Raw genomic sequence first — 21,431 nt, forward strand, 5'->3', positions numbered from 1 at the left:
GTTATATGGATGTACATTATGGTACCAGAAACAAATGTGCTGTAGGCTGTACTTTAGCAACCCAGCTAATTAAAAAAATGTTCATAATGTGTAACACTATTTTTTATTAAAATAAAATAGGTAAATCTTTTCTTATCACAATGTATTAGGTTGCTTCCAAGTCATCCCCCCACACACAGAAGAAAAAAAAAAAATCAGTCTGAGACTCACGTAAGTGTTTAATTGAAACCTATATTTGTAGTTCCTAAAATGCTGATCCACAGACCACTGTCTTCTTACACACATATACCAGTGAGAACAAAAGGTGGAGAGAGTCAGTGCCATCCCTGTGAAGGGAACGGTGCCTTCTCCAACATTCCTTGAAAATACACATTTGACAATCCTCACACCTCAGCACAGGTGGCAATGTAATAAATACACTAGCTGGTTCTGTTTTCCCCACTACTAGTGAATGTCCACAAACTACCTGTTATAGGCTCTCTCTTTTTTGGACTTCTCCAATGCTTTGTCCATTGTTTTCTCATTTTCCCCCCGACACTTGGGACAGTACCACTTGCCCTTTGGTTTATGATTGAGTCCCACGCATGAGAAGTGGAACCATTCGATGGGGCACTCGTCATTGTCACAACCTATCATTTCTCCATAGGAGACCTGATTGCACAGACAGTACGTGGGCTCATTTGGGTCGATGGGAAGGTCTGCAGGGGATGCTTCCCTCTCTGCTTTGGCCTTAGAGCGTTTTTTCTTCTTCGAGGTCTTTGCTTTCTTCTCCTTGGGTGTTCCTGAGGTGATGTCATCATGGTCATGATTATTAGATGCATTTTCTCGATTCTCATTGTTGCGCTGCCTCCGGGAACGTTTGTTATTCGGCTTTTCTGCCTGCGTGATTGTCTCATTCTTTGACTTATCTTGGCCAGCTTTGCCACTGTTGCCAGTGGTGTCATTGATTTCCTGATGTGTTTCAAAGAGTTCCACATGACTATCCACTTGTCTGGTCCGGTTCTCCACCAGCTCCACCATCTGACTCACAATCTGAATCTTCTCATCACCCAGTTCCTGGCTCCGAATCAGGGCTCTCTGGATGCAGTGTAACACTCGGCGTTTCTGGGCACCATCTGTCTCTCGTTTAAATTTCTCGTAATATTCGTCCAATTCCTTCAGGATTTCTATAAACAAAATAATATAAATTACACATCCAAGCTATAAATATAAATACTAGTGAAGAAATCCACTCGATTAAATAAGCCTTTTATTTAACTCTTTAGTCTATAAAAAAACGTAACTGCTAAGGATAGATAAGACCAAGGCAAACTTTTCATATACAAATCTTACCACCTGTAGGCCTTTCCAGAGACTTTCTCACTGTTGAACAAAGTGAAACATCAACATAGTTCCTGTTTAGCTGAGTACCTTCTTATTTGTCTCTCGAAATACCCCAAGGGACTGGACACACTTCAGAAGCATCAGTGAGAAGTTCCAATTTAGGTAAAAGTGGTTGGGGCTAAATTTTTTTTCCTATTAAATTGATAATTAGATCTTATAATTCCACCATTTGTATTCAAATATTTCTCTAATAACAGCTTTTATTCTAATGTATCAACGTCTAAAATACCCTGTGAAAGAACGCACACAGATTTTGACAATGGTTATGCCTGGGGTTAAAAAGCCCAGGATCAGACTATTTAATGACCAAGGCCCTCAGTCACCTGTTACTTTACGGCCTTTCCAGGGTGTTATTGGGCACTACTGAAAATAACAATGGTTTGGTCACAATAAAACAGACAATTTAGTGTTGCTTTCAAACAAAAATAGCAGATTTTATTTTTTATAGCAATTCCATTTTTAGAGCTACAAAAGTCAATAGACTCAAAAACATCAAAAATAATCTGAAGACAATGCATGTGATTTTAAAATGTATTTTGGCAAATGTAATTAAAGAAATAAAAGCTATTAAATAATCCAATTAAAGCAAAACTATATATTCTTACAAAAAAACCTATTAAAATACCTAGAAATTCCCAGTTACTTAAAAAAAAATAGTATACATTTCAATCCTGAAATCTTCTTATGGTCTTTTAAAACAAAGAAACTACCCTACACTCTTCAATTAGGAAGTGGATGAGAAGGGGAGGGAGTTGGAGGGAATGTCTGGAATATTACCACCCACTGAGCTTTCGGATCTCTTTAGCTGTAAGGTATAAACCTGGCTGGGAGTGGTGGCACACACCTGTAATCCCAGTAACTCAGAGACACTGAGGCAGGAGGATAGTAAGTTCGAGTCCAACATAGGCAATTTAGTGAGGCCCTGTCTCACATTACAAAATAAAAAGGGCTGGGGATGTAATTCCATGATGGAATACCCCTTGGTTTGATTCCAGAACCAAGAGAGAGAAAAAAAATAAAGACAAACCTGTCACTAGAGTAAACACACGAGCTTAAGCCAACAAGAAGAACAATGAATGGTTAAGATTATATTCCAAACTCTGAAGATATTTCCCAGAGGAACCATACAGACCTTACTACCAAAAAGGTGGAATGACTAGCCTCACAGCCTTAATTAACTCAACAAATCAACTGATCCAACTTATTTTATCAGCTATTAAAATGAGCTTATGCCATTTATTTTTAATATTCTGCTGTCTAAACAATGGCATGCATTTCTTAGATGTTCTAAGCAAAGTACTTTATCAACAAAGTCACAAAGAGCAATCAACAATGTTATTAACACCACTGCTAAATCGGAGGTATTCTGCCAGGGCAAACTGCTTCTTCTACCCCAAAAGCTCAGCTTCAGACTGCTGCTGACCCTATCTTCTAAAAATATCCCACATCAAAGTACCAGCACTATAAAAACCTTAAATCTTACTTGAGATTGCAGCAAGTTTAATTTCGTCTGTCCAATGATGAAAACTGCAAATTTTATAAAAAGTTGCACGGACTTCCCTTAGCATTTGGAAAAAAATTCAAACCACCTAATACCACAATAACTAACCCCTCCCTATGGGTTTATCTACATCTGAAGCTTACCAAGCACAGGCTGTCAAGGAGGTTAGACTTGCAACAAGTTTTAAAGGAAAGGTTTGGTTTAGTGTCCTGGGGCTCTGGCGACACCTCAACACCCACGGCCGGCTCGCTGCAGGGACAGATGCAGGAGGGCAGGGTGGCGCTAGGCGGTGTAGGGCGCGCACTTTATGCGGAGGGCGGCGCGGTAAGCTCTACCATCAGGCATAGACAACAGCTTTCCTGGGTGACACAGACAGAATCCCAGAACTCGCGGCCCTAAGACCCCAAACCCGCCGTCGCTGCCTCTCGTTTCAGGTTCCTGAGACCCCTGGGTCGGGCAGGCTCGTCGCGTCTCGGGCACCATCCTCAAAGCCGGATCCCCAGGAACACACCCCTCGCTCACTCGCGATTCTGGGTCACGCGCGCCGCACCCTCGGCTCAGCAGAGGCGGCGCGAGCCACAGGGACTGGGCTGACGGCCAGACACAGCGTCAAGGAGCCGGCGGCAGCCATTGCACCGTGCCGGAAGTAGCTGGGCTCAGTCGTCAGCGGAGCCAGGGAAAGGGGTCGAGGCGGACCGACTCCCGCCAATGGGAAGAGGAAAGCGCGCCCCGCCCCGATTGCCACCGCCTATGGGGATCGAGGGGCCGGAGAGCGGAGGCCAGGATCGCTCCAATCAAAGCGCAGTGCCGAAGAGTACAGCCCGCCCCCTCAGTGCCAGGACCCAATTCGAGGCGGGAGGCCGGGCGACCCGAAGACATTCAAATCAACTCGACCTCCGCCCTCCCGCCCCGCCCCTCTCTGACAGAGGAAAAAAGACAGCGGAAACAGATCCATGCCAGTCATTACACAAGGCCCGCCCTCATCCGGCCTGGTCACCAATTGCTATGCAACAGACTCATAAGGACATTCCACGGAGACGCCAAGGCCAATCACTAGGGTGCTAAGGCGGAACGTTCCGCAATATGCTAATTAACTTCCTATAAAAGTCGCTGCGAAGCTACGTCCGGAGCAGAGCGCGCAGGGGCGCTTTCCGAGCAGCGTTCTCTAGTGCGTTTCGCAAGCAAGCTTGCCTTCCATTTCACCCCCTCCAACGCTTCCGTTTCCCTGCTGCGCAGCCCTGTAAACATTAGTAAACTCGCAGAGACGATCCACGTTCAAAACACAACCCCCAGTGCCTTGACTGACCTCGCGGTAAAGTTTCCCTAACAGCGAACAATTCCCGGCGGACACTAAGCCTCCACCTCTCTGCCACTCCGGGCGGCTGGGTCTGCAGGAAAGGACCCACAGGTCCCCTCACCTGCCACATTCCTCTCCAACCAGAAGTCGGCCAGCGCCCCCCGAGCGCAGCACAGATGGGCGCCTTCCCCGCCTCCGCTCCTCCCCTTCCCTTCCCTTCCTACTGCACACCCGAGAAAAGCCCTCATCCTCCGCAAACTACACCGGCGGTGTCGCCCCTCCCGGTCGGCCCCGCTCCATGTCCAGCGCCAAGGGCCGGAGGGGGCTGGGCGGGGGCAGCCGCGACCCCGATCGAGCCCTGCCCCGTACTTTATGTAACACTCGGATGCAGGACCGGGTGGGGTACGGCGCCGAGGGGCCCGGGCGGCGCTAGGGTCCGCGGGCACCGCGGCCCGCAGCCGTCCCTGCAGCCGCCAAACCCGCGCCCCGCAGCCGAAGAGCTCGCACACCCCTTCGCTCGCGCCGCCGCCGGAGCCCCCTCCCCGAGGACGCGGCGGAGCCCCGCGCCCCCTCCCCCGCAGCACCCGCCTCATCACTTCACTACAAAGAGCGCTTCGGTCGCGCAGCCTTGCAGCGCGCCGCTAGCGCTCCTTCCCCCTCCGGGTCCCGGCTCCGCACACAAGGACCTTGGAGGATCAAAGGCGCCCCAGACCTTTTGTTCCTGTCCCGACGAGGCCGCCGCAGGGGCCGCCGCTCCCTCCGGGTCCAGCAGGACCAGCCGGCCGCGGCGGCCCGGACCGCGGGGATGGACGCGGCCGCCCCCGCCCATCCATCACCGCCGTACCTTGGTATTTCGCGTCGATCTCCCGCATCAGCGAGACGTTCCTCTGCAGGTCGAAAGGCAGAGACTCGATAGAGTCCAGGTAATCCTCCACATAGTTCACCAGGTGGATCTGCTCCCCGTTGGCAGGACTCAACATGGTTCACCCCGGAGGTCCCCGGCGACTCGGCGCGGCTTTCCGCTTCCTCCAACCCCCCGCCCCCCTCAAAACAGCACTGCAAAATGCAAAGCTCTCCCTCTCCCGCGCCCCCCCGCCGCTCCGGCCCGGCCCGGCCAGCGGCTACATCTGCCGGGGTCGCGGGGACCCCGGCGCCTGCGGGCGCGGGCCGCGGTGGCGGAGGCTCCCGGGCTCACGCCCCACCGGGCGCGCAGGCCCCCTCCCAAGCGGCAGGCGGGCGCGGGGGGCCGCGCGTACGAGCGCGCACACACCCGGGAGAGGGCCTAGCGCCGCGGCCGCCGCCGCCCACCGCCGCCGGGCGGGGAGGGGAGCCGAGCGGGGCGGGCAGCGGGAAGGGCGCGCTCGGCAGCCCGCCGCGCCGCACTTGTCCAACGTGGAAAACCCAAATACCAGTTTCAAACACTTGGGAAACATTCAGCCCCGCGCGCACCGCGCATGCGCCCCACCCCCCCCCGCCCGCTCCTGGCGGCGGCCCCGCCCCCGCCGCATTCACGCCCCTCACCGTCCCGGGCCGGGGGGCGGAGGGCCGCGATGCCGGCCTGAGAGGGGGCGTGGCCTTTCCCGTCACTTTCGCTGTGGCGAGGGTCGCGGAAGGGACAGCGACAGGGCCGCCGGGCTGGGGCAACGGGCGAGGCGCAAACTTTACTAGGAGTTTGGCAATTGATGGCGAGGCTGTTGGGAGGCGTTGCACGCCGGCCGGGAGACGCGGGGTGGTGGCCTGCTCCGCTGAAGACCTTCCCGGGACCTGACTGGCCGCGGGACGGCCGCCTGAGAGACTCCGACAGTAGCAAACCACCATTACCTCTCCCAGCCTTACTCTACTCGTCCCCGCCCCGCCGCGCAATATAAGTATGAGCCGGAAAAGAACTGGCAACCCGGAGAGCCAATCCACTTGCAGACCTTACCTCTGCGGCCAATCAAGACGGAGAGGGGGCGTGACAAATTCGGGCTCCTCCTGGGCTCCTACTACTAAAGTCTGGAGGCCGGCAGAGCGGGTGGGCACTGGAGGGGCGGAAGTGCTGGCGCAAGCGCACTAGCATCGGCAGCGGCCAAGGCCCGCGCGGGAGGGGGACCGAGTACTGTAGCGCGGCAGGACCACCACTCCCAGCAGCCTTGGCGGCTCCCGCGGCTGCGCTGTTCACCACTGCTTTCCCTTTGTCACCTCCTGGAGCTCAGTTTGGAACGGCTTGGAGACAAAGGGGCCCGAGAGCAAAGCTGCTCCCTGGGACCGAGCCTCTGCGGAGGGCGGGCCGGCGGAAAAGATGCTTCCCTGATTCCTGGCCCGTTAGGTGCCCTCCGAGCGCTCTCCATTCCCCACTTTTTGGAAGGACCGCCAACACCTGGGGCGCTGGCGGCACTTTAGTGTCCTTTGACGCCCCGACCCCTCTTTAACCTCCCTTCCACCATGGCTCCAGGATTTAAGACTTTCTGAAAAGCCCGGCTCTGAGCCCTCCGTTGCCTAGACGACCGGATGGTCCGCCCCGCCCTTTCCGGGACAAGCCACGCCTCTCGGTCGTGGCCACGCCCCGGCGGCGCTCCCGCCTTTGTCCGCGCTCTGCTGTGGTTCCCTTGGGCTGGCTTTCGATCGCTGCAACTGGAGTTGCGTGCCGTCGGGTCCCGGCCCCTCCGCTTGGCTTCTGCTCTGCCTGACTGGGAGCGGCGCTGGGCAGAAGGGTCCCGCGTAGGGTGGCCTGTGGCCGAGTGCCGAGCGGAGACCCAGCCCCAGCCGCGCCTCCCCGGCTTCCCCTGTCTCCGTGTAAGCAGCGTAGGGTTCCGCTGGAGTCCCGGATTTATCCTGCTGCAAATCTGGACGCGCGGCCGCAGACAGACACTTGCAGTTTAAACGGGCACACTTTCCGGTATTTGAAGATTTGAAATGTTACGTGAAACATATCTGTTGGAATTTTTTAGTTTCCTGTATAATCCAGCACAGTTTCGGACTAATCTAATTCAGTATTTGTAAATAGCGTGTTTATGGCTGGGGTGCGCATTCCCTGGACCCGTAGGTTATTTTGTGACGTGGATATTAGGGCAGCAGAGGAGAATGGATTGAGCTGTATTTTGAATTGGATTGTTCATATTGGAGCGTTGCTGCGGTGCTAAAAGACGAAACGAAGTTTCATTTCGTCCACACGATTCATTGGCCACTGATTAGCACAAAACACTGTGACCTGTGGGAAGAGAAACATGAAGTGAATAAAGTGTAGAAGGGGGTGCAAGGTTGAATTTTAAATATGCCTTTTTCGCAAAGAACATGTAAGTAACTTAAAAGCACAATAGCAAAAAAGAGAACCTGTCTAGGTTCTTTTAATCCTAGCAGTCATTGGCCTGAGAATGAACAGTTTTTAATCTGGACTCAAGAATAAAGGTTAGCAAGAATTTATCCCATTCAAAAATAATCTAGCTGGCCAGGCTCAGTGGTGCAGGGCTGTAATCCAAGCTGCTGGGGAGGCTCAGGCAGTAAGATGGCAAATTTTAGAGGCTAGCCTCAGTAATTTAGCAGGACCCTGTCTCAAAAAATAAAAAAGGCTGGGGATGTAGCTCAAGCACCTCTGGATTCAATCCCCAGTATCAGAAAACAAAGATAAAAAAAATAAACTGGAGTTAGAACTAGCTTATTTTTCAAAAAGTCACAATACTATCTGAATAATTCTTCTTCTTCTTCATGAACTTCACAGATGCATAAACCAAAAGGCTTCTTATTCATTCAACTGGAAATATTTGAGTAGTTCCACCACGTGCCAACTACTGTTTTATGTGCTTGGAAGACAAGTAGTGAATAAGCAGTTTGACCTCCATAAAACAATTAATCCGCCCCTTAGGGTAAAAAGTCAGAAAGTGTTTTCTGAACATGCCTAGAATACCAATAGATAAAATAACCGTTTATCTTGCATTTTAAATATGGCGCTAAGGAACAGTGCTCGATTTTTGAAGAATCCTGACTGTTTCAGTTTTGCTTTGTGGTGTACTGCTAAACTACACATTAAAACTTTTTTCTAAAGTTACATGTCAGGCTAGAGCAGTTGTCTAGCATGTGCAAGGCTCTGGTTCCATCCCAGGCCCTGGGTTTGATCTCCATCACAATAAATAAATAAATAAACAAAATTATGTTTCTAATTTAACTAAAAGCATTCAAACCTATGAAGAAATGAATGTACAGTTCATGTTTTGAGGTGGTTAAAATATCTATACTGGGCTGGGGCTGTAGTTCAGTGGCAGAGTGCTTGCCTAGCATGTGTGAGGCACTGGGTTTGATTCTTAGCACCACATTAAAAAAAAAAATTAACAAAGTCATGCTGTCCATCTACAACTTCAAATCTTTTTTTTTTTTAAATCAATAACTAATCCATCTTAAACTTGAAAGTCCCTAAATGATATGTCACCATAATCTCCTCTACTTTGGATTTTCATGATTTTGCCTTGAAAGAAAATGGAGCTGGGTGTGGTGGCATACCTCCATAATCCCAGCAGCTTGAGAGGCTGAGGCAAGAGGATTGCGAGTTCAAAGTCAGCCTCAGCAAAGGCCAGGTGCTAAGCAACTCACTGTTTTTAAATAAAATACAAAACAGGGCTGGGATTCCGTTCAGTGGGTGAGTGCCCCTGAGCTCAAACCAGGTACCCCCCACTACTCCCAAAAAATTAAAATGTAATCCTGAGAACTATATTTTATTGTCATTAAGGACTAAAAAAATGGCATTAATAATATTTCGGAATCAATTTTAATTTATGCTGACCTAGATTAAGGCAGGAGATGGCTTCAAATTAACAGATTCTCTTTTTAGGTATATGTGCTAGTAAATCTTCCAAGTCACTGTAGTATTCATTGTGCAAAAACGATATTTTTTCATCATTAAATATTAGATTTTATTTATCATTGCTTGGTGATTCCCAAAAGTTGTGAGAAAAAGTAGAATTAGTGCCAGTCAAAAGCTGAATACAGTACAAGACTAATTTTCTGAAAACAAAAGATATCATTGTTAATTTAAAAGTCTTGATTTTCTTAGGCCAATCCAAATATGCCACCTAGCCAGATTAATTTTTTTCTTTCAGCTATCCAGATTCATGTGTAGGATTTGGATGTCAGTGTTATTAAATCTTTTTTTCCCCAAACTTCTACTGTAACTCTTTTCTTGGATTTCTCATGCATCCCAGCTTTTGTTTGTTTGTTTTGGAATTTGGGATTGAACCCAGAGTTACCACTGAGCTCCATTCCCAGCCCCTTTCAACTTCTATTTTGAGATAGAATCTCACTAAGTTGCTTAGGGCTTTCTAAATAGCTGAGGCTGGCGTCAAACCTGCAATCTTCCTGTCTCCACCTCCCAGATTACCGGCCCAGCTCTTGTCCTTTTTTTTAAACTGGCATTTCTCTGATTAGAATCAAAGCTTTCTCTATCTGGTATTTTACTGCCCAATCTTCCTCTCTCCTAAGTGGACTTCATAACAGACTATAATTCAGCAACATTCAACGAGTTCTTTTCTGAATTTAGTGCAGTGTTTAAAAAAAATAATAAGTTAAAAAAATTACAATCTCTAGGAGAGAAACATACACATTTCACTAGAAAGAAACAAGGGACAATTACAAAATAACATCAAGACAAGTATTGCACTGGCAGTGAGGAAGTGGTGTATTCCGGAGAATTCAGAACAGGTATGGAGCTTGTATGGTTAGCAAGATGTATTTGGGCTTCTAATTTGATACAGTTTAACTTTGTGCACGAGAACATTCGACTATAGTTTAGCTTGAAACAATTGCAGAGTTGGATTCCAGGACCTTGAGAAAAAAATTTAAGTACTCTAGGAACACATTTGTTTGTCTCTACTTTGCCTTTTAAGAGAACATAAAACTAAAAAAAGAACTGAAGAAACTGCTGTTTTGGGAACTGAAAAGCAAAGGGATTTTTTTTTTTTTTTAGATTGTTTTGCAAACTGCCAATAGGGGCACATTTGTCGATATTATTTGAAAGTAACTCTCAGAACATTTTTGTTCTCAAAGAATGGATGATAGTTGTTTTACTGTTAAAATGAATCCCAAGCAGGCAGTTCCTGCTACATGTACTTGATGAATGGGAAGGTCTTCTAGTCTTGGTCTTTCATCCAGAGACCCCCAAGAGAGCGCTGAGGCACTTTTGTACTGTGTGTTGGGCTGCACGTTGTATTGTGATGCAGACATGCTGTGTGAATGTGGGGTGCAGTGTTAGGATACATACATTCTGCATGTAGGGTGCACACTTTTTTGGGATGCAGACATGATGCACGTTGAGGTGCAGACGTGCTTCGCGGGCCGGCGAGGTCCAAAGGTCCATCTCCCCTCGCTGCGGCCGCGGGCTCGCCGCCGCGGAGGGGCCTCTGAGCCGGGCTCGCACTGCGTCCCCAAGGGTGTGCAGCGCAACCTGCGCTAGGAGGGAAAGCGCCGCAGGCCCGCCTTTCCCTGCAGCCCGCCCGCCTCTCCGCCCGCCTCTCCGCCCGCCTCTCCGCCCGCCTCTCCGCCCGCCTCTCCGCCCGCCTCTCCGCCCGCCTCTCCGCCCGCCTCTCCGCCCGCCTCTCCGCCCGCCTCTCCGCCCGCCTCTCCGCCCGCCTCTCCGCCCGCCTCTCCGCCCGCCTCTCCGCCCGCCTCTCCGCCCGCCTCTCCGCCCGCCTCTCCGCCCGCCTCTCCGCCCGCCTCTCCGCCCGCCTCTCCGCCCGCCTCTCCGCCCGCCTCTCCGCCCGCCTCTCCGCCCGCCTCTCCGCCCGCCTCTCGCCCCACACCACCGCGCCCAGGCCAGCCCCTAGCTGGGGCCGCTGCCACCTCCTCTTCCGGCGGCGGGCGGGGCTCTCCCGGGGTGTGGCCTGGGCGGGCTCCGGGCGGTTTCGAGTGGTGGGCGAGGCCTCGGTAGGCGGGGCGAGCCTCGGGCTGGCTTTGCAGGGCCTCGGGAGGGACAGGCGTGGCCTGGGGCTGGTGGGCGGGGCTCCAGGCGGCGCGTTGTGCCTGCGTAGCCTGGCGCGTCGCGGTCCCTCGCCAGCCGAGGACATGCTACAGACGCGCGCGTTCGGCCTGCTCGCCCGGCTGCTCCCAGCCGCGCTGGGCCCGGGGCTGAGCCGGACGGCGTGCGAGGGGCGCGGGCGGGCCTGGTTACAGCCGGAGGGCCGCGACACGGGCGTGCAGGTGTACAACAGCCTCACGGGCAGGAAGGACCCGCTGATAGTAGCCCGCGCGGACGCCACCTCCTGGTGCGCGGGCTGGGCGGAGGGCGGTGCGGCTGGCGGGCGGGGTCGGTGGTCTGGGCGTGGTGGACAGGTGCGGTGGGCAGCGCTGCCAGCCTGGGAGCTGGGCACGCGCAGCGCAGGTTGCCTGAAGGGCGTGCGTGTGGGGTCCTGCAGCTGAGTATGCAGGTGTTTCACGTGATGGGTCTTAACTTGTTCCCAGGTATAGCTGTGGACCAACTGTATACGATCACGCACACCTTGGCCATGCTTGGTGAGTTTCCTGGATTTTAGTTTTCACCTGTCAAGGGACCATTTATTTGGGAAAGAATAAACCTTTAAGGGCTTTTAAAATCTCTAAAGTGACAATTTAAGGGTACTGAATAATTTCTAAATTACTACAACCCAGACATCGTGGGAAGAACAGTAATTTGGTTTGAGTAGTAATTCAGGGAGGCAGTGTGGAGTAGCTGCTGTAGGGGCAGAGGAGGCAAGGCACTGAAGAAAGCAGGCAACAGTTTTATTTGGCTGTGGCCAGGTTCAGAGGCCACAGTTTTTGCTGTAATCAATTAATCCCCTGAACCCCAAGTTCAGGTAGTTTCAGAACTTTATACCCAGAATGTAAGGGGAGGGGCTCAGAAGTTCACAGCCTGCAGAAGTTCACATAAAAGCAGCTTTTCACTGTTCTGGGCAAGTTAACCCTTCAAGGACAGAGCCTGAGAAGGGGAGAGCTTCTTCTCCCCTTCCTTTCCTCCCCTGCCCGCTGTGACCATGGAGCCCAACTGGTAACTTCTCTTATCTTAAAAATGTAGATATCTATGTGAAGTCCAGCTCAAGGCCAGAGGCCTTGTTAAAGGATTTGTGTTTTTTTTTTTTTTAATCACATTTTGCACTTGCAAACACTTCTACAAACTACTATATTAGATACATGTTTGTGAAAAACAAGTAAAGGGGCCTTCAGCACCTGGAGTGCTGATCTCTTCCAGGCCAGTGGCCAAGTAAAATAGAGTAACAGGAAAATAGGAAGTTTAATTACATTGAACTTTTGCTTATAGTCTTAAATAAATCAATTGTGGTGAAGATTTCTGGAGAAGCTTAGTTAAGATTTTATTTTTTTGGAGGAGGTGGGGCGCCACTACATAGTAAAAAGTTTTGGAATTAGGTGTTTGTGTCAGGGCTTGGTGAGATCAAGAGGCCAGCGTGTGTTGGGGGAGGGGGTGGTCATTTCTGGCTCCTGACATTTATTAGCTTCCTGGCATTGGATAACTCACTTTCTTGCTCAAATCCTAGTTTCTTTCATTTTTCTTGTGCTATAGGGGATTGAACCCAGAGGCACTCTACTATTGAGCTACATCCCTAGCCCTCTTTTTATTTTTCTATTTTGATACAGGGTCTGGCTAAGTTGCTGAGGCTGGCCTCCAACTTGCCATCTGGCCCTCCTACCTCAGCCTCCTGAGTTGCTAGGATTACAGGTGGGCCAGGCTTCAATCCTGGTTTCATCATCTTTGAGATGGGGATGATAATATCCCATTCTTTTAAAAATCTTTACAGCAATTTTAGGACTGAATACTCATAAAATCCTGTTTAACTTGCACTTGCTGTGTGATGTGTTATAAGGGCTCAGCCATTATTGAGGATGGTGGCCTTCCTGAGTCACACACTACAGAACATTGGAGCAGGGGTGTAGCTTGGTCTGCCTCTCACCACGCACTTTCCCTCTTGACATCATGGCTGTTATGTGCTCTGCACACCTAGTGCCTTCAGAGGGACTGGGGAAAGCTAGGCCCATTTGCTCCACTGACATTCTCTTGGCCTGGCTGCTGTCCCTGCGGACTGAACTGAATGTGGCTGACAGGAGGTCCCCACCTCTTGCCCACTCCAGGCTCTTCACTTTCCTTCCCACATCTTAGGCCTGTGACTGTTTCAGTGGCTATGGGCTTAATCATTTAATTTCATTAGCATGACATAATTATTTCAGCACCAACAGAGCGGGGACCAGAGAGTGCCTGCTTCACAAGGCACTTGGAGCCTGGTCAGAGCTCAGCTCAACCAAAAGAGGCATCCAGAAGAGGTTGGCAGAGAAGTGCCAGTCCTGCTTGGGGAAAACAAATCAGCCAGTTTGGTTCATCTAGGGGATTGGAGGGGCCGGCTGGAGCCAGACAGGGAGGGTGTTGCATTATCTGGTCCCAGCAGTTGAGATTCCGTCTTGTAGGGATGGAGTGGAGAGGAAGTGTCTCTAGTGAAAACTCTGGGAGTCCGAGGGACCTTAGCAGTCGGAAGCAGGCTGCGAGTGGCACTCTTGGCTCATGGCACTCCTGGCTGACACGGTGTGGTTGTCAGGGGAGTCACAGGAGGCCGTGGAGGCCTCTGGTTCTCTTTTTGTTTGTTTTTGCTGTGTTCTGTTTGTTTGTAGGTTTCTAGCTCTTGATGCCCATGCATCTGACTTTGGCTGTCCGGCACTGCAGAGTGTGCATGCACAGGAGCAGCTACCATGGATACAATCCACTTGCAGTCCCTGCCAGTTCTGCCTTTTCCTGAGGGCACTTCTGGGGCTCAGCCTGAGTTCTGGAGTATGTCACCCAAGTCTTGTTGCCATTTGTTTTAGGTCCCTGTTAGTTGTTTCTTTTAAATCTCAATTCTGACCAGACACAGTGGCTCATGCCTGTAATCCCAGTGGCTCAGGAGGATCACGAGTTCAAAGCCAGCCTCAGCAACAGTGAGGCACTAAGCAACCTATTGAGACCTCGTCTCTAAATAAAATACAAAATAGGGCTGGGGATGTGGCTCAGTAGTCAAGTGCTCCTGAGTTCAATCCCTGATACCCCCCAAAATAATAATAATAATAATTTCAATTCTGTGGAGTCTTTTCCACCTCCAGAGGGCCACGGAGATGAAGATGGTAGCCATAGCTTGTGTTCTTTGGAGTTCATGCTGCCCGAGCACCTGCATGCATAACAGTCCTGTGAGTTAGTGGAATTTTGCCCAGTTTATAAATAATCAGACTGAGCCTCTGAGAAGGTAAATAAATTGGCAAGGAGTTTTTGGAGGTAGTTTTATCATTATGGTCAAGCTCTAGCCTAAACTGTGTTTGTGTGTGCTTTAGGAGGAGACCATTAAAGTGCTAGGATTTTCTTTCTGGAGGAAAATGATTTTGTGAACTCAGATTTAGAGAGACTGCATGGATGATAGAGATGAGCACGAGATTAGCTGACCTGGAGTTTCAAGGTTGCTTTCATGGGAGAATAACCTCATGGTTTTCACATGTTTTTGCCCATTCAGTTCAGAAAAGAGTACAAGCCTTGAGTTGTTAAAATGCTTCTAAACTCTTTTGGTTTTAAAATCCGACTCACTTCAGCATGGCATATAAACAAGCTGCTGTTTTTGCATTTCTAGAATGGTTCATATTCTTAGGAGTAACCTGATGCACCCCTAAGAGGATCGCACTTGTCCTGTTTATGATTATTTACTTCTATGCATTTCATGTTAGTGAGAAACTAGAACTATTCTAGAACATGAACAAGAATAGCAAAAACTCTCAGTATTATAACTACCTTATAAGATTATATTATGAGTGAATTTTTGTACATTTAAATAGATGTAAATTCACTCAACAGCTCTAAAACTAAAAAATGCTAACATTGTGTCCTGGAATTGATGCAATTCCATTGTCAGCTTTTCCTGAGGACCCCGTCAGTCAGAAGGCTGTTCCTTGTACTAGCCCCATTTGGCCATGGCTTGTGTTACACAGTTCAAGTTAGGTAGCAGGATGTTAAATTATAATGCACTTTTTCAAGGATAATAATAATGGTTTTGCGCAATCTAAAGAGAGCCCAACATTTTTTTCTTTCAGTTCATATGTTAGATTTGATATAATTCGAAGGATCCTAACCAAGGTTTTTGGGTGCAACATAGTCATGGTGATGGGTGTTACAGACGTGGATGACAAAATCATCAAAAGAGCCCATGAGGTAAGCACAGAAGGTGTCCGTTCATCAACACTTGATCCATCGGTGGCAGCTGCTTTTTTTCATATTTTACAAGTTGTTCTCACACCTTATCATTCATACGTGGCCCAGTAGATGTGACCATATTGTAGTGGCCAGGAAAGGCAGTGAGGCCCGTGGAATGGTGGCCCCGAAGCCTCACTCCACAGGGGTGTCCCAGCTTGAGTCTAACCCCTACGCGCCCTCACCCTGCAGGGAAGCGATGCTCTCTCCCCCAGGCAGCTGGCTCTTGGCCTTGGGCTTCCTGTGTTTCTGCTGCTGGTGCCTTTCATTTCTGTTTCTTGATAGAAGGGGCTTTTGTTCTGGGAACACTCTGTCTCTGCACACACTGGTTGGGTGGGGCAGAGCTTGTGCTTTTGTTAACACATTTTACTTAAGGTTTAAATTTTTCTTGAAAAATGTTTATAAAAATAAATAAATAAATTGATACCAGCTTAATATCATCACATACAAAAAAAAAAAAAGAAAAATATTTATAAGCAAATAGCCTAGTCTTCTTACGTTTTGGTATAAAGTTGTGAACTTCATAACTTTTTAAAGCAAGATATAAAGCAAATACGAGAGGAAAATAAAGTAATTTTACCAAAAAGAAATTTTTTTTTCTTGAAAGACTGTCATCTGCAGAGTAACTGCAGGAACAGTACAAAGACTGCCCACACCCTGCCCAGGATTTCTCGCTGTGACTCTGCTGTGTGCACTTTCATCTTCTCTTTGTGTAAGCTCTCTCCAGCTTGGTGCCCCTCTTTGCTGAACACACATTGTGACTCTTCCAGGAATAAGGACCTGCATTGCTACCCTGTGTCCCTCCCAGCCAGGAAGTGGGCATGATGCAGTGTGCTGATGTCGGGGGCATAGCCGTCCCCGCCACAGGCCCATCCCAGGGTCATCTCCATCCCTGCAGTGCCTCCTTTCTCTTCTGGTCTAGGACTCTTCTGGAATCTTCTACCCTTTAGTTCCTGCGTCCGAGTTTCCCTCAGCCTGTAAAGGTCCTTGGTCTTCACCCCTTCTTTATCTTACATCCTTGACAGTCTCAAACATGATAGGACTTTCACTTTGAAGGACATGTCTACATTTTACAGGGAAGGGTAGGGAGTATGGGAGAGTCTGCAGCTTGTGTAGACTTTGGGTCAGGGCCACAGGCCCAGGGCTTCTGGCTACAGGCCCTTCCAGCAGGGCCTTGCAGGTGTGAATGGCTCAGGTACTGAGGCATTGGCAGAAAGCATGTCTTTCCTGCTCAAATTGAGGGCCCCAACAAGGTCTGGTTCCACACCTGTCAGAGCCTCAAAAGACTTGGTGGGTGAGAATATCCTTGTCAGACAGGCGGAAGGTTGGGAACCTCCCTGAGCTCTCCCGGGTGGCTGGGGGTGCTGTGTCCTGCATATCACCTCTGCCAGAGGGCTTTGTGGGCCCTTGACTTTGTCTTTTCTGAATTCCTTGCTGCTGGGAATCAGGAATGTGTTCCCTCCGCCTCCTCGGAACACTGTGCCTACTGGCATGATGGTGGAGTGGCTGATAGTGCCGTCACACAGCACAGCACGCATCCCTCCTGAGTCTGATGAAGACATCAGTGAAGCTGACCTCATATTTTTGTGAACAGTTATCTTAGGATAGTTGTTCAGTACCTTTGCCTTTCAGAGCTGGTGCAAATACTTGTCACAGTGGGAACTCCCAACACGTGTGAGGTGGAGAGGCTCACTGGAGCCCTCGCCTAGCCCAGCCCCCTGGACAGGCAAAGTGCCCTCCTCTTCAGTGCTTCTGCAGACTGCCTGCTGGGTCTGGGGGTAGGGCTTGGGCTGGGTTTAATAGAGCACATATTCCTAGTAGTCTTCCAGAGCGGGACTTCCCTGAAGTCTGGCTGATTGGAAGCTGTCTGTCTTGGTCCATTCTGTGCTGCTATAACAGATTGCCGTATTCCGCCCTGTCCTCAGTTTCTCTTTCCAAGGTGTCAGTTACCCATAGTCAGCTGTGGTCTAAGATCTTAAATTGAAAATTCCAGAAATAAATGATTTACCAGTTTTAGCTTGTGTGGTGTTCTGGGCAGCATGACTGGAGCGCCCCCACGCTCCACCTGTGCTCACCTGCCGTCTGCCCATCAGATGGACTGACAGGGGCTTGCCACTTGTGTTCAGCCATGGCCTCAAAGCCAAGAACACTTCGGGTGTGTCAAAGAGAAGCTGTGAGAACTGTTGTACTGTATCCTCATTTGTCGCTATAAACCTTTTACTTTGTGTAATATGTAAATTAAACTCTAATATATGTATGTACATGTAGGGAAAATCACAAATTAAACTTTGCCATACGTGTGTACATGTAGGGAAAGCCACAGTATGCACAGGGCTCAGTATACTGTGATTTCAGACATCCACTGGGGGGTCTTAGAACATGTCCGCATAGATAAGGGGAGTCTGTTGTAGTTCTCGCCTAGAAATAGCGCCCCACTTCTATATAGTAATCACATCTGAAACCATGCTTAGGGGGACATGTTTTTCAGTGTTCAGCAAAAAGGCTTTTTGAGAAAATCTGATGCAGACTGTTTTTATGTGTTTTTTAGTTGTAGATGGACACAGTACCTCTATTTTATGTGGTGCTGAGGATTAAACCCCCTGGCTCATTCGTGCCAACAACCCCAGCCCTAATGCAGATTTTTTGAAGGCAAAATGACTTTTTTGTTTTCTTCCTATTTTTAGTAACGTAACACGACCTTTAGCTGGGTGTGGGGTCACCGGCAGCAGCACCTTTACCCTGTGAGCACTGTCCTGCCATCCTGTCCAGAGTGCACTTGTCTTTCACACCTGAAACTCTGTTCCCCCGACGACTCCCTGGCCTCTCCCCAGCCCCTGGAGCCCCCACCCTGTCTCTATGGACTCCCCATGCGTGACACTGGCAGTATCTGTTCCTTGGCAGTGGCTCACTTTGCAGAGCATCACGGCCTCACGCTCATCCGTGTCCTCGCCTGGGTCAGCGCTCCTCCTTTCTGAGGCAGAGCAGTGTGGCTGTGAGGGTCACCACACTGGTTTCATCCCTCTCCGTGGGCTGCTTCTAGTGCAGGTGTGTCATGATGGTTGATGTCTTCATGCCCTCTGCGCCAAGACTTGTTTTAAAAGTATTTTAAATTACAACATTACATGTTTTGGGGTGGGGAGGGAGTAGGGACTGAACCAGGGTCTCACACATGTTAGGCAAGTGCCTTACCATCGAACTACATGCTGTTAAAAAAAAGATTTCATAAAAAAAAAAAGTGAGACAGGGTCTCGTGAGTTGCCCAGGCTAGCCTCAAACTTGATATCTTCCTGCCTCAGCCTCCTGAGTATCTGGGATCACAGGCACGTGCTACCATGCCCAGCTGCAACATCACACTTTTCTGAGTTGTTCCCTTGACTTTAATTCCTGGCGTGTGTTTTCAGTTTGTCAGGGCTAAGCCCACAGATTTCAAATAGGTCTGCAGTAGGAGTCAAGAGGCCTGGCACATCTGCATGGCAGCATTCAGGCTGAGAGAGTCATTCGGCTGTCTCCAGCTGTCTCCATGGTTCAAGCCCTCGCTCTCTTTGCTTCAGGATAAGGGGAGTCTATTGTAGTTCTTGCCTAGAAATAGCGCCCCATGCTTCCTGGAAAGAAGGTGGAATGTTCTAGAACATCTTGAGGCTCAGTCTGAGTGCAAAAGGCCCAGCATAACAGAGTTCCCTGTGGGGGAGAGCTCTAGCTTGAAGTACCCCAGGGTGATGAGGGACAGCTAGGAAATAACGCAACGTAACAAGGACATGTCCCCATGTCAGCATTGTCTGGCATCCTGTCACAGTGAGAGAGCAGTTCTGTGCCGACATGTGGCGTGACTAGCTGCTCAGAAGTTGAACTTTGTGGTGGAGTGGCTCAGTGGTAGAGTGCTTTGGGACACACAAAGAAAATTAAATTCAGTGGTTCGACTTTTAGAGTGTGATTCCCCTCCTTGACCTCACAGCAGTCGACTGGCATTTGTGTGGACGTTCTCTGTGGACAGGTTCCTGGGGCTGGGCTCCTGAGCCGGCGTGCCCCTGTGTGGACAGGGAGAGCTGCTGGTGTGGACAGTAGTTGGTGAGCCTCTCAGTGCAGGTGTCCCTGGTGTCTGTGACCTTGGTGTGGCTGGTCAGTGGTCCCGTCAGACTAGGTGAGTGGACACTCAGTTCATGTGGAGCAGCAAAAACAGCAGGAGTACAAAGACTCAAAGAAGAATGTTGAGGAGTGGTCCCACCACATGAAAACACAGTTAAACGCCGAGGAGAATGTTCTGTTTTCATTTATTATTATTATTATTATTATATTTATTATTTATTTATTTGCATGACTGGCCTGTAGTGAGCTGCGTGTGTCATTCATTCATAGGCATTTGGGATGGATGTGGAGATGGTGTGCTCTGTGGACACATGGCCCTTTAACCCCGAGTGACCCGGATTCCGTCTGCCTCCCGCCCACTGCCCCAGCAGCCCCTGACCTGCCTTCTGTCCCTGTCAAGGCTCTGAAAGTCAGATTGTACAAAACCTGAGAAAACAAGCAGTGGACCCCACGAGACAGTCCACACTTAGGCCCAATAATTAAGGGGGATCTGTTGTATGATAAAAGATGGCATTTCAGATCCATAGGGGAAAAGGTAGACTATTCATTAAAAAGTGTGGACAGTTGGTTAGCCATCTGGAGAACAACATATACCAAATAAGCCAAATTTGAGGCAGATCAAACATTTAAATCTAAAAGGAATAGATCCACAGATTACTGTAAGAAACCCCAGGACACTCCTAGAGCCTCAAGTAGGGGAAGGCTTTTCCCAGTTTTTCCAAACCCAGAAGCCACTTCTGAGAAAAGATTCAGAAACAAAAAAAATTACAAAATGTAAAAATAAAAGCTTCTACATTCCATAACCTTAACGTTGAAAAAAGTTGAAACTTACATCACAGATAAAAGGTTAACTTCTTTTATATAAAATTACTTTCTACAAATCAATAAGAAAAAGACCACAACTCAATAGAAAAATGAACAGGGGAGTTAGAAGTCATTAAATAAGAATGGTTCCTAAACATGTGAGATATTCTAACTCACTCTAAATAAAATTAGTTTAAATTACAGTTATAACAGAAAAGCCTTTGGGTGTTACAGAGACAGAGTCTAGAAGTTTGCCAACACTGTGCTGGTGAGGGTGCGGGAAGGAGATGACCTTGGTGTGGCTGGTCAGGTGTCAGTAGTAATTCCCACAGAGGGCAGTTTGGCAATGGCCAGTCAAGTATGTGTGCATGCTCCCTCTGACCAGCATTTCCCATCCAGGTGTACAGCTCAGAGACGGTTGGGGGCAGGTGTTGTGAGATATGTGTGGCTGCGTTTGGTAACAGCAAAGTTGAGACTGCCCTTCTGCAGGGATGGGTTAAGTAGCTACCACACACCTGGGAGAAGGGGTACAGGCAGCCTTCGCAAAGAACAGTGTAGCTCTGTCTGCAGCGCAGAGATCTGGGATGCCGTGTGCTGCTAGGAGAAGCCAGGAGTTTGAGCAGGGTGGGCCACATCTGACACACGAATTAGCCACATTCATGGTAGTGAGAACCGGCCAAGGTGTTTCCTGGGAGGGAAGCCGGTGTGTACCCTTTAAGTCATTTGAAATCTGGAGGTGAATTATCTATGCAGAAGAAGACATTAGAAATAGGTAAAGAAGAGCAACCTGTAGATCTTTAGGTCCAAAATCACATAGTACTTGAAACTTCCGATGTGGCAAGAAAACATATTTTTGTTTGGTCTCATCCTCTGAATGAGTATGTTAACCTATTTCTTGACTAAATGGTTTGTGTTCACCACAGAACTGTGCCCCAGGAGCGGGACTATGCCTGGTGCGAGGTGCTGAGTTCTTGCTGTCTTCAATGGTGGTGCTGCTGTTTTCTGTCTGGTTGTCTGCAGGGCTGGGGATGAGCCCAGAGCCTCACCGTGTTGGGCCAGTGCTACAGCCCTGAGCTACACCCCAGCCCCTGTGTTCTCTCCTCACAGGGCCGTCCTAACCATGTACACAGCGAGGCTTCACAGTGGTCTGGGGGATG

At 49.3% G+C, this 21,431-nt stretch overlaps 2 protein-coding genes across 7 annotated transcripts in view; one reads left to right on the plus strand and one right to left on the minus strand.

Annotated features, from left to right (window-relative positions):
• Nucleotides 1-211: 211 nt before the first annotated feature.
• On the minus strand, nucleotides 212-5,240 carry Ing1 (inhibitor of growth family member 1). The gene is made up of 2 exons (XM_046454988.2): nucleotides 5,026-5,240; nucleotides 212-1,166 (listed from the first exon to the last, which is right to left on the minus strand). Exons 1-2 carry the CDS (start codon nucleotides 5,159-5,161, stop codon nucleotides 463-465), a joined length of 840 nt encoding a protein of 279 aa, XP_046310944.1. The 5' UTR covers nucleotides 5,162-5,240; the 3' UTR covers nucleotides 212-462.
• Nucleotides 5,241-6,737: 1,497 nt separating this feature from the next.
• Cars2 (cysteinyl-tRNA synthetase 2, mitochondrial) overlaps nucleotides 6,738-21,431 on the plus strand; it is a 41,013-nt gene continuing 26,319 nt past the window's right edge. For 2 of the 6 annotated variants that reach the window (XM_058582724.1, XM_058582725.1), the window contains exons 1-3: nucleotides 11,176-11,407; nucleotides 11,604-11,654; nucleotides 15,231-15,348. In XM_058582724.1, coding sequence (XP_058438707.1) covers nucleotides 11,208-11,407; nucleotides 11,604-11,654; nucleotides 15,231-15,348 — 369 coding nt within the window. In that variant the 5' untranslated portion in view covers nucleotides 11,176-11,207. Of the gene's footprint in view, nucleotides 7,060-11,173; nucleotides 11,408-11,603; nucleotides 11,655-15,230; nucleotides 15,349-21,431 lie in introns of those variants that run through there. The other 4 variants (XM_058582723.1, XM_058582726.1, XM_046454985.2 and 1 more) reach the window with 4 other exon arrangements.

This window comes from Marmota monax, unplaced genomic scaffold (genome assembly GCF_021218885.2).
Source record: "Marmota monax isolate L192 unplaced genomic scaffold, Marmota_monax_Labrador192_F-V1.1 WCK01_AAM20220418_F8-fsc00026, whole genome shotgun sequence".
NCBI lineage: Eukaryota > Metazoa > Chordata > Mammalia > Rodentia > Sciuridae > Marmota > Marmota monax.

Bases quoted from the DNA above. Each gene is read 5' to 3' on its own strand.
- Ing1 (XM_046454988.2), bottom strand. From the start codon at position 5,161: ATGTTGAGTCCTGCCAACGGGGAGCAGATCCACCTGGTGAACTATGTG. The intron at 1,167-5,025 runs GTACGGCGGTGA...TTTTGTTTATAG, and splicing joins GATCGACGCGAAATACCAAG to AAATCCTGAAGGAATTGGAC.